Consider the following 18299-nt stretch of genomic DNA (forward strand, 5'->3'; position numbering starts at 1 on the left):
GAAACATTGGTTCTCTCCCCCAGTTTAAATCCCAACTCAAAACTCATCTGTTCAAATCTGCATATTCACTGTGAATCCACTGTTTGTTCATTTTATCTTGTGCTTTTATTTTATTGTTCTTATTCTGCCATTGTTTTACTAAGTGTTTTATCCTACTGTAAAGTGTCCTTGGGTGACTTGAAAGGCGCTCATAAATAAAATTTATTATTGTTATTATTAATCTAATTGAGATGCTGTGACATGACCTTAAAAAGAGCCCGAAACCTTCCAGTGTGGCTGAACTATAACAATTCTATAAAGACGAGTTGGCCGAAATTCCTCCACAGCACTGAGTAAAAGACTCATTGCCCGTTATCGCAAACGCTTAATTGCAATTGTTGCTGCTGTGGATGTTAAGGTTTAGGGATCAATCACTTGTTCACACAGGGCCATGCAGATTTGAGGTTTTATTTTTTCATCTTAATAATAAACCCCTTAATTTAGAAACTGCATTTTGTCTTTACTTGTGTTATCTTTGTTAATATTTAAATTTGTTTGCTGACTGGACACATTTAAGTGTGACAAACGTACAAAAAATAGGAAATCAGGAAAGAACAAACACTTTTTCACATCACTAAGTCTGGAATTGAAAGGCAGGTCTGTGCGCCGTCCCGAACACGATCAGGACATCAGTGTGAAGCGCTGCAGGGAAGCAGCGCTCAATATATCACTATACAACCCAATATCACAAAACGGGACCAGCATGTCCATTTCATGCTTTGCATGAAGGTTTCTCACAAATCAACACTTAGTAAATGACATATTATGTTTGTGACTCATTTTGAAATGATTACGAACAGAGTAACAAAGTAATGCTTTTTGTTGCTGTAGTTCTTTTTTATGGAGCTTTAATGAATTCTAATTATAAAATATGAATTCAGAACGACTAAAAGCGCTATTTGTGATTGCAAATTAGTATTATTCCATTAGATGCCAGTATTTTAATAACTTGTGAACCTTTTAAGTATTTAATTATGAATGATGAGTTAATTATATAACACTTAGTTTTCCACTAATAAAACAATGGTAATTATAATTTTGATGATTAGTGCCCGTCGGGTGGAAGAAATAAGCATCAAATCTCAATAAAGAACGAGCAGAAGGTTACTCATGATTTGGTAATCATCTACAGATCATTAGAAGTCATAATTAATAGTTGACCTAGAAAATAACCAAATATAGTTACCAATACAGGCCATGAATCGTGTGTGTGTGTGTGTGTGTGTGTGTGTGTGTGTGTGTGTGTGTGTGTGTGTGTGTGTGTGTGTGTGTGTGAGACAGCAGCCTGTTTGAGTGACCCTTGAATGCCATTTGAAGAAGTCCCAGAGAGCACTGGCAGCTGCTCAATAAAGAGAAATCACCCATATTCACACGTACATAAACACACTTGCCTTTAGCCAAAGTGAATGTTCCAGGTCGTTGTTTATGTCAGACTGGGCTGTGCACGGGAACCAGGCATCAGGGGGCAAATTCTCACTCCCCTGCAGGTGATGGTACGTGCAGAGCTGCGCACCAAAGAGGGGCAAGCAGAGCAAAAAAGAAAGAGTTACTGAAAGTGTTCATTTACCTTACTAAGGAAATGCATGCTATATATGCAAGAAGTCAGGGAAAGCTAGAAAAAAAGAAGCAAAATTAATCTCAGACAACACAACTTATTCAGATCAGTTTATTTTTTATTAGGGTACTCTTTTGTGTCAGTCATGACCCAATGAAATGATTCATATGTCCCTGAGACGGGCGAGGCTCACGACCAACCCAAAGAAGCTTGCAGTTAGAGGGCAGGAGGTATAGTTCCTGGGGTACCACTTGGGAGGCGGGCAGTTGAGTCCTCATGTGGACAAAACAACAGCCATCTCATTCTGCCCGCGTTCCAAGACCATAAAAGACGGGGCCGTTCTTGGGGCTGGCCGGTTATTAACGTCGGTTAGTAAATGCATCGAGTTGATGTCATGTCATTAGCTGATTCACATTAACAAGGAGTGAAACAGGTATAGCTGCGAGGTCACATATCATCAACAAGGCATTTTCACCAAAGAACCACCACTGACTGAAATAATGTCTCTTTTTTTGGCTGTTCTCTGTAAATATTTCTATGTGATGCTGATGTTCTGTCATTACGGACCAAAACCTCTGAGGACTCTTTCCACCGTCTTGTTGGATCATGAAGAATTCGGTCTGAGGGCAAAAGGCGTTCTAACCTGGTACTAGCAAGGTGCACCTGAGTGCTGCAATATGTGAAACTCCATGAATGCAGGTTCTTGTTTCAATGCACGTTTTTATAGAATATAATCACTTTTCTTCATGCATCTCCTGAGTGTCCAACAGCGTTAGAATGAAAAGACTGCAAACATAAAACAATACAAATAAGCTGTGAAATTACCCTACGCTGTGATAACTCCCGTTTTTATAAAGATGCACTCAAGGCAGATTATTTTGTAATCATCAAAATGATTTTCGTTGTTGTTTGATTTGATTTTAACTTGATGACTGACAAGTTTGGCTTTAAAATCTATAAACAAGAAATATTTCAATCATCCAACTTTGAGATTCTGGAAATTGTCTTTGGTGGTGAATCTAAAGAATTTATACTAAAAAGCAGCATTGTCCAAAAATGCATCGAGCAGCGGTGAGGACTTTCAAAGTGGGCTCCATGCTGACTTTATTGTCATCTGGAAGTCTTTTACGTGCTCTGTGGTTGGTATTTCATACCTTTGTAAGCGATGGTTCCCCAGTGGCAGCATGGGCCGGGCAACGGGTCCGGTCCTGGTGAGAAGCTGTGGCAGTGCTCGCCCACTGGTCAATGTACCCCAAAGGTGTAAAGTAACCACAGTCCTGAACACTGGAACTCCTCTCAAATTCCTCACACACACCGTCACCGTCAAAAACATAACACTCACTGGGTTCACCTTGGGAGACAGGGAAAGAATGAGAAAGGAGGATTTATGAAAGAATATAAAGCCTGGTTTCTTAATCTGGCAGGGTATCCAATCATCCCCCACTGTTAGACTGTCATCCAAATCTATTTGTCAGTGAACCAAATCTGAGCAAATCTATTCTATTCTATTTTCGTTGGCCACTGTTAATGATAGCCACGTCAGCTGAAGCATATCTGACTCTCTGCACTGTCAACAGACTGTAAATTACACTGAGAAATGAACTCTGACTTCAATTAATTATTAAAGATTAAAGTAATTTGGTGATATTAACGAGGAGAAACCTAATATGTGACTTGGTATCTGCGGATAAGCAAGTCGCAGCAGCAGCAGTGTAACAGCATGAATTACAAAAAACTGTCAAAGCAGTGTCAGACAAGACAAAAACACAGACAAAAATATGCCTTTTTCTATTTTATTGTCTCTCTTGCTATATTTAGATTTTTTTCCACATGAACTGAACTTTTAATAACTCTAAAAATTAATCAGTGGTAAGGGAAGATAAGGGAAATAAAACTTTCCACCATGAATTAAAGCAGCAGCAGCGCTTTTATGGCAGAATTTCTGTGAACTAGGGCTGACCCACGGATTCTGACACTCTTGATGGACAAATATGCGCTCATTGAGATGTGCATGGGAAAATATAAAGGGTATAAAAAGAAACTTTCGAGCAACATTTCAGGCCTGCAGAAAGATGTTCCATCAGATCCAAAGCATTAGTCATTGATTATATGTAGTTTAATGTAAACTTCCTTTAATGCTGGTCTTTATCAATTAAATCATTTCAACAAAATGAGAAGTGAGACTGAAAGTTCCACATTGTGTCATGTGTGGCCTATTTCTTTTCCATATAGCAAAGGTCATCAAGTTCCATGTCCTTAACTTGACTTTTATTGCTGCTTAAGGATTTCAATGACACAAAGTAGAGTAAAGGCCTTTAAAATCGTGACGGACAGATTAACAGATGATGCAGACGACATTGTGATCTGTAGTTTTAGTAGGGAGCGAGCCTGGAGAAGTGGTATGCTCTAGAGAGAAAAGAATGAAAATTAGTAGTAGAGACAGAATAGATTGGTGTAAACGAGAGGGAGACTGGTGTGACACTGAAGCTGCAAGGAGAAGAGGTAGTGAAGGTGGATGAGTTTAAATACCCAGGGTCAACGATTCAGAGAAACGGATAAGAAAAGTGAAAAAGAGAGTGAAGGCAAGGTGAGTGATCTGTGACAGAAGAAGATTAAAAGGGAAGATTTACAAGCTGGTAGTGAGACGTTCTGTAATGTACGATTTCAAAGTGGAGTTGAAGATACTTTTATATGTTTTTTGGAGTGACCACGAGGATAAGAAACTAGTATACTAGAAGGACAGCTCAGGTCGAGTGATTTGGAGACAAAGAGAAAGAGGCGAAGCTAAGATGGTTTAGACGGTTTAGACAAGTACAGAGGAGGTATAGTAGTTACACTGGGTAAAGGATACTAATGGAACTAACTGTTCATAGAAGAAAAGAGGAAAACCACAAGGACGGTTCATGGATGCTGTGGGCACAACAGGGCATTGCCAAATAAGAAACAGAAGTAAAGTCTTACAAGGCAACAACAGCGATATGTGTTAAAAATGTTAACACATAGTTTTATTCTAACTACGTGTAAATGATTTGTCTTGCAGTATAACAGACCACAAGTGGAGAAGTGAATATAACAAGCTACAGCAGTGTCTCACAGAAAAAGTGAAAGCATATAATGCAGCAGGTATTCATAAAAAGGGCGGCAGACGTTACACACTTCAGACGTTTGGCCTCATGAACATGCGAACAGCTGCAGAGGTCACACAGACAGAAAAACAATGATGCACAATTGGCTTCAATTAATCAATGGAAACATGGTTCTGATAAAAAAGCAAATTAGGCCATTCAGAGCCATATTGTCCTCTTTGGCAATATTAGACTACATGAACTCAACACTCACCCCACCCCTGTTGCGGCTACACCTGTGGAAAATGATTAAGTCATTTTAATTCCAAATGTTGTATTTATCAGGCTTGACAAAAAAGGAACTGATTGACAACCTTTGATGTCACTATTAAGGCCATCTGTTTTTCATTCAGGTCTGCATGCTGCAACCATACTGTGCAACCTTTATTTAATCAGGCATTTAAAAGAAACAATTAAAAATCTGTAACCTCAATTTAAAAAAAGGAAAATGAAAGCAGTCCTTTTTAAAGCCATTAAAAAAATCCAGCTTGTCCACAACCAATCTGTGACAGGATGGACTTAGAAGTAGTTGGTGCAAACAGAACAGAGACACAGATGCAGCATAGTGGGAGTTAACTGGGTCAAGCAAATGTGGCAAGAAAACCCAAACAAATATTCTGTCTATGACTAAGACGTACAACTGAATAATTGGTTTTAAGTGTTGCAATTTGTAAAAACCTGTTTTTGCCAAATGGTTTTCCTTCCTAGTCATGATGTCTTTTATTGTAAAACAAGGGATGTAATAACTTCAGTCACGGCATAGCAAGCCCTGGTGGGGGGGGCCGTTTCCCCCTGACAAATAAATTGACTGGATGACGGAAATTCTAGCCCTGTAACAAGCTTAAAAACTTGAATAACTACCATCCAGCTGCCAGAAGAAACAACACACGGCCTGAAATGAAAGCAGTGGTCACACTGTCTCATCTCAGCTTATCACACCTTCATATGGAATATTTCTTTTATCGGCTGAGGAGTGTCAAGCAAACAGTCAGTTACACAGAGCATGAACTCTGAGGCTGCGGAGGAACACCGCATACCACAGCAGTGCAGCTGATTCATTTATTAATGACAGTACTGCGTGCTCTCATCCAGCCAGTCTATATGAGAAGCAGCGACTTGTTGACAAGCCTGTGACGTGACATAATGAAATCGTGCATGGCGTTCACCTTCTTCGTGCCCTCTGATTGGCTCAGCTCTTCCATGTTGCACTTTATGAACGTGTTTACTTAACTTCAAAGGAGAAAAACACACAATGACAGAGGCACGGTTCTCAACTCTGTGCTTACAATGGAGTGTTTTGGGTAAAACCCCTTCCATGTTGTGTTGTTTTGTGGCCTGTCTGCATGCTTCAGATTGGGTGAGGTGCGGACACAGAGTATTGTTGTCTTGCAGCGGAATTGCAAATGATGGGGGCGCTCTCTGCGGCTTCTTTGTTTAGCTTTACTATGATTTTGGTACTTTTTACTGTTTTTTAACCACCTGGTCTATTGTTATTGATGAATGAACTAAATTCCCAGACATGGACTAAAATTGGATTAGGCCTATTTTATAAACTAGGTGCCAGATTGATATAAAAATCACGGTGTTTGTGAAAACTTTGGTGCAAACGATGGCTTTTGGATCAGCACTACTGCTCTATAATCCTAAAAAAAAGGTTTTAGTCATAGAAACATAGTCGGCCTGTCAGTCCTACACTGAGGAAGACTGCTTGTAAGAAAGGAAACTAGTCAGTTTCATTGTTGTTCACTTGGAAACAGATCAGAGTATTTAAAGGACATTTAGCAGAACACCAAGGCCACATTTTCAAAGTGAGGATTAACAGGTGAATCTTTTTTGTCTGTGACTAAATCTTGGACAAAGCTGCTTTATGGCAACTGCACAAGCCACTGAGCCACAAACGACTTTTTGTTAAGGTTTCTCATCTTACTGCAAATCTTCAATTGTTTATTGTATATATTACAGGAACAAATTGTTCTTGTATAAATCTCACCAAAGCTCAACCCCTCCCCCCAAAAAGCATAACCACAGCAGCTCTTACCTAATTCGAGCCGTCTTATTGGGTATAAAAACTAGAAATAATGAACCTCATCACCCCTCTTGCTTGCACTTGATTCGCTTCGGGCAGTCAGAGCTACAAGGTGGCCCTTCAATCACCTAACTGTGGGGTCACTGTACAAAAACTAGCAGAATAAAGCCTTTGACTGTGTTTATGATCCCTGACTGAAGGGAGCTGGCTCACTGCTGCAGATGTGACTTGATAACAAAAAAATGTATGACTTATTTTAGCTGAAGGATATCAAACAAAATGAAAAATGGACACTATGTCCAAAACGCAAGTGTTATTGTAAGCTGATTTTTGCAATTCAAAACCAAAGCATGATCTCTGATAAAAATCAATTAACTTCATTTATCAATATTCCAAGGTCAACACTAAATCACCAGAGAAACATGCCTGACACATGTTTTCAGACTACACCGTGTACTTTACTGCTGAAAAGTGTTTTCCGGATGCTTCTTTGCCAGCCTCATGTCAAAATACTTTTCTGCAAAAGACTTGTGACCACTTATCACCCCTCAGCTCATCTGTTTTCGCTTATGTTGCTGTGATGTTACATTAATGGTTTGTGGAATTCATTCAAGCCAGAAGCTTTTATGTCTTGTAAATTAAATTTGATTGGGTTGAATTTTTCTGTCTCTTAATGCTGCTGCATGCACAAATGTGAGATTTCTGGCCACTTAGTGACCACTCCTTCACACTAAAAGTTCACATAGTATTTGTGTTTTGCATGTAAGACAGAGTCGGTTCGTGTTATGTCTGGTAATTAAAAAAAAAACCTCAAACAGTTTGACAGGCTTCCAATTTTAAACTGTGTGTAAACTCGAAGCAGCAGAGACAGTGAATGGCACTCACCATTGCATTTAAAGCCCATCTCCTTGCCGCATCTCTTAGAGCAGCCATCGCCATCCAACAGATTACTGTCATCACATTCTTCTGTCCTACAGAGAGAGGACCATCATTATCAATGCCCTGTGTAATTAGTCACCAATGTTATCAGCATGTTAATGTGCAACATACCCCTGTATGAGGCCATCTCCACAGTAAGGCTGTCCATGTGTGTAGAGAAGCGGTGGCGAAGCGTCACTGAGCTGACCATCAGCTTCCACCTGGACTGTGTACTTGTACTTAACTCCCTGTGTAACAGACCTGGGAAGAACAAGAACAGAGACAAGAAACTGTTGTGTAATGTTTCCTTTGGCATTATAAACTTATAACAGAAGATTGTTCCAGTCTTCAAAGGAGCATTTACCCACATTTTTACTGCATTGTGTTATGAACTGATCATATAATGTTTATAGGCTTGATTATAAATGGCTTTGAGTCAGTCGATACTTAATAAAATAAGAATTTTGTGCATAATGGTGCCAGTTTGCTGTACTTTTTAAAAAAGAAATACTGTTGTGCTACGTAGGAAGGAAGCATTGTATTTATTATGTTTCCAAACAGATTCATTATGCTTTAATCCTGTTGGATTCTGTAAGCAATCGCCAAAAAAGTGGAATTTGCTCTCCCTGTAACCTTGTATTATCCAGTGACCTTAAAGCCTCATAGCAGGAAGTATGTGTAACAGTACCACGGCTAATGTGTCTGGACTATTGATCTGTTTTGGTGTGCTGAGGCTATAAAAAGACCGTCCTCCCTGTTTTCTTAGCACAAATAAACTGCCCCTGCATCCACCTGGGGTAGACCAGGAGTATCACACAACTGCAGCATTATCTAAGGTGTGTCCAATTTCACCAGACTCTAGAAATTTCCTTTATTAATTATGTATAAGTGAAGGAAATGAAGGTTGTGAAAAACGTCCTCATTTCCTGTTGATCTAAACTGTATCTATAGTCTGCTATATCTTCTGCCACAACTCCTCTCTCTTCTTTGTTCTTAGAGGCCTGACATTACATCAATCGGGCATAACATCATGACCATCTGCCCAATAATGTGTTGGTCCCACCTTTTTCTGTCAAAACAGTCCTGTCCCACCGAGGCATGGAGTCCTCTAGACCCCTAAATGTGTGCTGTGGTATCTGCACCAAGATGTTCCCAACAGATCCTTTAAGTCATTGCAAGGTGGGGCCTTCATGGATTGGACTTGTTTGTCCAGCATGTCCCACAGATTCTTGAACGAAGACCATGACAACACTTCAGACTCGTTATCGTACTCCTCGATCCATTTCTGAACCATTTTTCTTTGTGCCAGTGTGCATTGCACTGCTTCCTCCAGTTTGCCTTCTTGCCCTACTACAATAGACATTAAGTCTGTGTGGCGTGGCATGGCGTGGCGTGGCGGGGCGTGGCCTGTGGTGCCGTGCAGAGGAGGTGGACGCACCTGCACGGCATCCGCAATCACGCCCCGCCGAATTAAATATTGTACTGGGTCCTGTGGTTGGGGTTGTTGTGATAATGTTGAGCGGGCAGCGGGAGAGCTGCAGCTCTGTGACTATTGTTGACAGCAACCGTCAAAGCATTAATAAAAAGTATCAAAATGCCACTGGGTCTGCCGTGTATGTTTACAGTTTTAATTCGGCGGGGCGTGATTGCGGATGCCGTGCAGGTGCGTCCGCCTCCTCTGCACGGCACCGCAGGCCACGCCCCGCCACAGTCGGCTAGCCACATGATGTGAAAAAGGACATAATCATCAGACCAGGCCACCTTTTTCAATTGCTTTGTGGTCTAGTTCTGATGCTCACGGGCCCCATTGTTCTGGTTGTATTGGTCAGCATGGGCACCATGACAGGTCTGCAGGTAACGACATACACAATAAACTGCGATGCACTGTGTATTCTGACATCTTTCTATCAGAATGAGCAATTTTTCGGCATTTTGAGCTTCGGTAGTTTGTCCGTTGGATCGGATCAGCCTTCACCCCCCAAGTGCATCAGTGATCCTTGACCCTGTGGCTGATTCCCCGCTGTTTTTTTTCCTGAACCACTTTTGATGGATACTGATCACTACAGACTGCAGCTACTGATTGGAAGGTTGGTGGTTCGATCCCTGGCTCTCCCTAGTCTACATGTCAAATATCCTTGGGCAAGATACTAACCCTAAGTTGCTCTCTGATGCATCCATTGGAGTATGATTGCGTGTGAATGTCAGATAGTAAGCACTTAAGCTTAGAAGTGTTTGTGTGAATGGGTGTGAATGGGTGAATGTGGCATGTTGTATTAAGCGCTTTGAGTACTCCAAAGTACATTTACCATTTACAGGAGCTTTGGAGACTCAGTCATCTAGCCATCACAAATTGGTCCTTGTCAAACTCGCTCAAATTCTCACACTTGCACATTTTCCTGCTTTTAATACATCAAAGTTAAGGACATAATGTTCACTTGCTCCCTGATATATCCTACAAACTAACAGGTGCCAGGGTGATAAGATAATCAGTGTTCTCTCTAGTAAACAAGTAAAAATTCATTCATCATAAACCATTTTTCAGAATGAACTCAACATAAGTCTGTAGTTAAACAGGTTATTCTGAATATTGCTAGTCCCATATATCTGTAATTTATCATTTCAGTCCGGTTGTTTTCCAAAAAAAATGAAAATTGCGAAAGTAATACCACTATATAAAAGTAATGACAAACACAGTTTTACCAATTATAGGCCTATTTCTCTACTGCCTCAATTCTCAAAAATTCTAGAAAAACTTTTTAATTCAAGATTAGAAAAATTCCTTGAAAAACATCAAATAATAAATGTTGGTCAGTATGGTTTCAGAACGCAAAGAACCACTTCAATGGCGATAATTGAGGCAGTAGAAGAAATTACTGATACACTGGATAAAAATAAATATGCAGTTGGTATTTTTGTTGATCTCAAAAAGGCCTTTGACACAATCAATCACTCAATATTATTGGATAAATTGGAAAGATATGGTATTCGAGGGAAAGCTGGTAACTGGTTAAAAAGTTACCTAACGGGTCGGGAACAATATGTTAGCATAGGGCATTACCATTCAGAGAAACTTGGTATTACATGTGGTGTTCCCCAAGGGTCAGTGTTGGGACCAAAACTTTTCAATGTATACATAAATGATATTTTTGATGTTTCTCAAGTACTTAAACTCATACTGTTCGCAGATGACACCAACATATTTTTCAGTAGCGATGATTATACTGATCTTGTAATGACCGTAAACAGGGAGCTAAAATTAATAAAAAAATGGATGGACATAAATAAATTATCATTAAATATAAATAAAACTAAAGCAATGTTTTTTGGTAATTTAAAATATAATGTAGAATTACCAATTATCATTGAAGGTGTACCAATTGATAATGTGAGTGAAAACAAATTTTTGGGAGTCATAATTGATAACAAAATTTCATGGAAACCCCACGTCAGACACATAAAAACCAAAATTTCCAGAAGCCTCGCAGTTTTGGACAAAGTGAAACCATACCTTGATAAAGATGCACTTCGTACTCTGTACTGTACCCTGGTTCTTCCATATCTTACATATTGTGTGGAAGTGTGGGGAAACACATATAAAAATACAACTAATCCATTAGTCACAGTACAGAAACGAGCACTGCGTATTATTCACAAGGCTGGTTATCTAGATCATACTCACAAACTCTTTCTTCAGGCAAAGTTACTTAAATTCCAGGATCTGGTTAATTACAATACATCCATAATTTTGTATAAAGCTTTTACTAAACTTTTACCGGCAAATTTACAAACTAGATTTGAAATTCGAGAAAAGGTTTATAATGTGAGAGGCTTTGGAGAATTCAAATTACCCAGAACTCGAACAACCCGTAAAGGTTTTTGTGTGTCTGTATGTGGTGTGAAAATCTGGGACAGTCTGAGTTTACAATTGAAACAATGCAAAAATATTCATAGATTTAAATTCCTCTACAAACAGTTGGTCTGGTCACATGATGCTTTTAGTGTGCTCTGTAATGTCTGTTCTCTTACCATTGCTGGTATGGATTCCAAAAAAAAAAAAAAAAAAAAAAAGTGTGAGTATGTATGTACATATATGTACTTGTGTGTGTAGATATATATGTATGTATATGTATGTGTGTTTGTTACTTGTAGTTATTACTGCCTGTTACCTGTGGTAATGCAATTTATAATTTATATATTCTGTATTCAGTTATGAAGGCTCTAATTGTTGTTTGCGAGCTGCCGTTTAGATGCTTGTATGTGCCCGGGGCTGTTGATGGGTCTGTATGCAATGATGGGCGTAGCTGCGGGAAGTTTGTTTTTTTTTTGTTGATGAGTGAGTATAGGGGTGGGATTTAATAAGTTTTCTTCGTCCCACTCCTTTTTCAGGCAATTTTTGTTTTTTGTTTTGTGCATTTTATGTTCAATATAGGTATTTGTTGTGCCTGAAAATGAACAAATAAATGAAATGAATGAAATGAACATATGTAGTTGCCATGGCGATTTCTCTTAGATCTACATTCTACAACTGCTTATATAAAAAGTTTGTAAAAGTATGGTCTTATAAAATAGGGGTAAGCATTAATCTGGGAAATGGGAAAACTCACATTCATAGACGAATTAAAATAAAAAGAATTTTGTATGAATAATAAAAAAAAGACGTGGAACAAGAAGTTCAAATCATCAGACTTGCACTTTTGTATAAACTTGGTGAACGCAGGAAAAGGACATGACTGATTGTCACTTTCTGAAAGTGCTGGAACAGTCAGACACATGCCATCTATTCCAACGTTGCAAAGGTACAGGCAGGGAAATTCCTGTTTGTCCATTTCACAAAAGAATTGTTGGATATCTGAAGAAGTCCTCTGTTATTCACACCCACTTTAATTTGTCCAGCTGTGTCGAGGTGAAAAGAAGCCAGAGTTTTAACTTTCTCTCGCTCACTCTCTTTTTTTTATTGTTTTAGGATGGGCTATGGTTATACACAACAGATAACTGATTGGGGTTAGTGGTGAGGTTGGGTTCAGCTTAGAGCAAAGGGAAACACATCAGTGGGGCAACATAGCCTTTGAAACAGGCTTTCTGGAACACTTTTAGTTTCCAGTGTAGTCCAGGGTTGCCAGACAATGAGCTGCATGTACGACAGCTTAAAGCATCAACTATTTCTGCAGCTTCTGCTTTTTTTCATCCACTGATTTAAAAAAAAATCACATTGGATATTAACATTGTGGGTTTTTTGATTAATTAACCAGTCATATAGTCCTACGCACTCATCCTTTCAGCATATACTGCAAGTTCAGATGCAGGAAATGGCCAAGGATCTGATCCAAGCAGTCACTGGTGTTTATGGCCTCTCTGGCTCACATTTGGTTCATATTCCAAAAAAGAAAGAGATCTTAATCTGCTTACTTTGCTTCACCTCTGGTGTGCTTTTGCCTCCATCAGCCCCCTGTTACCACAGTTCACTCTCCCTTCTCCTTCCCTCACCAACAATGTGCTTCACTTCAAGTTTCCTTTCTTTGCCTCAAACCTCTACTCTGTCCACACCTCTCATTTGTGTCTCTCTGTATGCCTGTATATCTTTTTCAATTGCCGCTGTCCCTCCTCCCCTCGCCTCTTTTTCATCTCCCCTACTCTCCATTATCCCACCCACCCTTCCTCGCTCTCCCCTCCTTTCCAAACTCATTGCTCTTAAACTCTCCCGTCTCCTCACATCAACCCCTCTTTGCCCTCCTCAGTCCCACATAACTCAATTCCCCGTGGTTCTTACATCTTTTTGCACTTAGACACAGCTTGTGTAACATAGGAGATGTGTTCCATGAAAAATAAACTGTTTTTGAAGCTGTGTCCACCTAACATCCCCATACCCCCTTGCTTTGTAAAACAACAACAGCTTCCCAGAAAATCAAAGTGCCACTGCATTTGAAATCATTCCCAAATGATCTCCAATCATGCGACACTGCTGTCATGTCCTGGCAGGTACTTATCAGCTTTTTGTGTGTATAAGAAAAGCATTAGAGACGGGGTATTTTTATACTGAGGGCTGTTATTTGCTGAGACTTAAAAAAGAAAAGAAAAACTGGCTTGTGGATTTACATTTGGATTCCAGTAATCATTTGGACACCCCGCACTACGAGACAGGATACAAACTGATTCATCTTAACCCTGAAACTTCAGCAAGCTTTTGATTAAGTATATGGTTGTTGAAACAGATTTGGATCAGTATCCACACTCGGCATCCCCATGTTGGAAACGTTTGTGTTCGAAGTTTTTCAAACAAAACAAAGCCCAAACACTTTAAAGAGACAGATATCTGTGGATTAGTGGATCTGAGGACACACACATGCTGTGCTGTACAATCTGCAGTCAATGCCGGCCTTAAATAACCTTCACCTCAGAGCTGTACAGCATTAGCTGTCGCTACTTCATCCATAATGTAACAGAAGTATAGATATAGATAGAATAGATATTCAGAGAACCAAGAATGTCAAAGGAGTTTTCTGTGGTCTGAGAAAAAAACAGAAAGCCATCTTGTTACCTGTGAGCGAAACATAGTAAAATTCTGTCGTGAGCTTATCTGCATGTAAATCAGATGGGTCAGGCAGCCTTTACCTGTCCGTAAATGTCTGCTGGGTCTGTGGTAAGGGGGCTTTACTGGCGAAAGGTGGCTGACGGCGAATGTGGTAGAGTAGAGGCTGGCAGCTGGAGCACAGAGGGCTGCCAGGGCCTGAAGACAGCATGGCTGCGTCAATCTCCATAATCTCCAAGGTGCAGAATTTTATGGCAGCAATGGCAACGTTGTGGGTGTCGAGGCGCATGGTGAGGGGTAAGTCACAGAACACATGCTGTGGTCCCAGGTTAATACTTTTCCCTGTGTCTGAGATCAGCTCGATGTTGGCTATTGCTGGGCTGTCTGCAACAGGGTAAAATGTTGGTGAGTTATGCAGCACATCTCCAACAAAGACATTTTCCCATTTAGGTATACATAATGTATGGCTGCATGGAAGGAGGTTTCTTTAATGGAGTTCTTTCAGTATTTTCTCGAGTAAATGTATTTGTCTGCCACCATCCAGAAAAGGAAGACTGCGCCCCACCTGTTGTGATTAACTTGCACCTGATCCCTGGCTACGTTAGCTCACTAACAAAGAAATGAACAGTCACTCATTTTAATGAAGAGATATGGTACATCAACCAAAAATATTACAGATTACAATCAATCAGACCTCAATTAGTAACATGCACAGAGTCAATTTCTTCCCTTCCAACCTCTTCATTGGAAGAGTACCTGGGTAAGACCAAAAGCTTTCAAAGGACATCAGGGACAAGATTGTAGATCTGGACAAGACTGGACTGGACTACAAGACCATCAGCAAGAAGCTCAGTGCAAAAGTGACAGTCATCAACCACGCTGAGTCTGGAGGTCCATGGAAGATCTTGCCTATTGGCAGGGTGGCTGTAGCTCAGGTGGTAGAGCGGGTCACCTACTCAAGGAGACCTGAAGGTTGGTGGTTTGATCCCAGGCTCCTCCAGTCTACATGCCAAATATCCTTGGGCAAGATATTAACCCCATGTTGCCCTCCGATGCATCCATCGGAGTGTGAATGCGAGTCAATGTTAGATAGAAGCACTAAAAACAATCATACGATTGGGCTGAATGGATGAGTTGTATAAAGTGCTCAATGACCGTAGAAAAGTGCTATATAAGAACCTGGGGTTAGGATGACCATGAGAAAAGTGGTGGAAGAGCTTGTTAATTATCTGAATGCAGTTGGGACCACAGTCACCAAGAACACCACAATGATTCCCCAGCTCGAGAAGGCACGTGTACATGCGAGCCTAATTTTTGCATCTTCATGATTTTCACTTGGGAGAGAGTGCTGTGGTCAGAGGAAACCAAAATCAAGCACGTTGGCATCAATTTGACCAAATGTGTTTGAAGGAAGGGAAATGCTGAATGTGACCCAAAGAAAACCATCTCCAGAGTCAAGCATGGAGGTGCAAATATGCTTTGGCATTGCTTTTCTGCAAAGGACAGAGGACAGTTTTACCACACTGAAGGACTATTGACAGGGACCTCTATCATAAAATCTTGGTTGAGACAAGGACAGGTTATCCAGAAGACCACGAAGGGAACAAAGGTGTGGCTAATGAAGAAGCGCATTGTGGTCTGGCCAGAAGTGACCTAGCCAGTCTCCAGAAATGTAGTCCTATAGAAAATCTGTGAATGGAGCTGAAGCTTCAAATTGCCAAGTGGCAGCCAAGAAATCTAAAGGATGTTGAGAGTTTCTGCAAAGAGAGGTCTACTGAAATCCCTCCTGAGATCTGCGCAAATCTGGTGACCAACTACAACAAAAGTCTTACTGCTGTGCTTGCCAACAAGGCTTTTTCTACCAAGTACTAAATGTCTTATTTCACTCTATGAGAAGCAAATCAATTCATAAATTTTATGTTAAGTGTTCTTTTTTCTGGATTTTTGGTTAATATTCTGTCTATCATAAAAGTATCAAACTACCCAAGACTGTCTACTTCTTTGTAAGTGAGCAAAACGTACAATTTCAGCAGGGGATCAAATAATTAATTTCCCCACCGTGCCTATTATTCAAAACTGACGAGTATTTATTATGGAGTGACACTTACTCGCAGAGATATACGTGACCCAGAGCGTAAGGGCGTGTGGAACAATAGGGTGTAGGAACCTCAGTGTGAGGGTGCAGCCCTCTGTGCCCGGACATGGTGACGTCACGTTGGTGTCATACAGGCTAAACTCAGGACTCCACGCTTGGAGACTGGAATCACATGGCTGTTCCACATCAGGTGGTCCTGTTGACAACATCACACAGACACACATGTTGGTGCTGTTGTGTTACAAGTGTTCCCAATGACTTCATTCATTTTACTCTAAAGCACAGAACACCCCATGTATGCAGGAATTAATCCTAACTGATATATGATGATGATTAGAAACAGTGTAGTGAGCATTCAGTTGACTCCAGAAAATACAAAAGTACACCATGGAGACTCAATAGAGTGTCTGAGTGGAAAAATAGATTTTTTTTAGACCCATACTCACACTTAAATAAACTGAATTTCTCTTTACCTTCAGTGAAGGACTGTGGTTGCGAAAAGGGTGTGTCTCACTGGCAAACTGGACAGCAGCACAAAGATCCAGACAAAGCATATTTCTAGGAATACATTGCATGCATGCTTCTCCAAATGAGGGAATTTATACAAGGTAAAATGAGGCATGCCAGGCAAGCTGTTACACTGAACCAATCAACAAAGATACAAACTGCAACAGTGATAAAGTTCTTTGTGTATTTCTGTGTCTGTCTGTCACAAAGTCCTCCATACTTGCGCACATATCTGCCGCAGCAGAGAAACATCCAGAGACCGCTGTCAACAACACTGCAGCCAGGCTTTTAACACTTCCAAAGAGAAGTGACCAGATTACACCAGCCACTGGCAATCTGTGAGTTTCAAAAATTGATTTTTAAGATTTTAGTGCCTCTCAGCCTTGATTAGTCTGGGTTCTGCCTACAGGGAGAGAGAGAGGGTGAAAGGGAGGGAGACAGAGGTGCTTGTACCTAATTCTCTAAAGATAAATGGACTTTGCACCCCGGGGCCCTCAGTTATGGAACTCGCTGCCTTACCCAGAAAGCTGAAGCAAACCTGTTCAGCTACATCTTACTCCAATGATCACTGCATATGCATGTATGCCTGTCCTCTAACTCCTCCTAGATCCATTGATCAATCTGGATTGAACTTACTATATACACTGCCAAGGGTACCAGGATTATCAATATCTATATAGCTTTAGGGAATTAAATTATTAACATTATGTGTAGGAGCTAGCAGCATTAGATCAACATAAGCTGGGATGACATTGAAATGGGAATCTGTCAGTGTTCTTCCTGTTGGTTTGAAGTAGAGACAAACCTGTCAGATATCCTATAGTGGGTAAATCTGATGTTTAGGTAATGCTACCAGTGAAATGTCATTGTCAAGCAAATCAGATCAAACCATACCCTGTCCAAAAGAAGCAGATTAATCTACTCTGATTAACATAGCAGTGATTTTAATTTGGTTTTGTTGAGTCCTGCCTTTTCCTCAATATGGTGTCTTCATCTCTATTTATAAGTAACTGAAAATACATTTCCCGGTGTTACTTCTAAAAACTACAAGCAAGCTGACTTTCTTTTGGAACGGAAAGTGGAATTTTCCTGCTGACAAAGTTACAACCATTCACTTAAAGATGGCGTTCATTCAAGAACGCAGGAAGTAACACCATTACAGCAGGCGAAATGAGTTGTTAATTGTTAGAGCGTTAGTGATTAGCACAATGGAATCACAGTATGGCACAATTATTATGAGCTGTCTCAGGTGAAATCCAAATAAAATCAACACGCTAAAGAGGTGTTACATATTTCACACCCACTATGATTAACCATGTCGAAGCACAGTCAGAAGGACAATTAATGCAAAGATTGGTCTCTAAATGAGTGTGTAAAGACCCATAAAATGGAAATGGACATTTTTGGGGGCTTACCACATTTTCCAAGCTACCAACATGCTACTTTATTATAATCGTACAGCCCAGAGTAAAAGTAAGCAAATGGGAACCATCTTTAATACTGAGAGA

General features: G+C 40.3%; 1 protein-coding gene across 1 annotated transcript in view; it reads right to left on the minus strand.

Annotated features, from left to right (window-relative positions):
• The window catches only part of pappa2 (pappalysin 2), a 92050-nt gene that overhangs the window by 45890 nt on the left and 27861 nt on the right, over positions 1-18299 (minus strand). The window contains exons 10-15 of the mRNA XM_004565080.6: positions 16298-16480; positions 14273-14573; positions 7796-7924; positions 7631-7716; positions 2749-2945; positions 1431-1544 (exon numbers count right to left, since the gene is read on the minus strand). Of these exons, the coding sequence (XP_004565137.3) occupies positions 1431-1544; positions 2749-2945; positions 7631-7716; positions 7796-7924; positions 14273-14573; positions 16298-16480 (1010 nt within the window). The remainder of the gene's footprint in view (positions 1-1430; positions 1545-2748; positions 2946-7630; positions 7717-7795; positions 7925-14272; positions 14574-16297; positions 16481-18299) is intronic.

The sequence above is a fragment of the Maylandia zebra genome, linkage group LG18 (genome assembly GCF_041146795.1).
Source record: "Maylandia zebra isolate NMK-2024a linkage group LG18, Mzebra_GT3a, whole genome shotgun sequence".
Classification (NCBI taxonomy): Eukaryota; Metazoa; Chordata; class Actinopteri; order Cichliformes; family Cichlidae; genus Maylandia; species Maylandia zebra.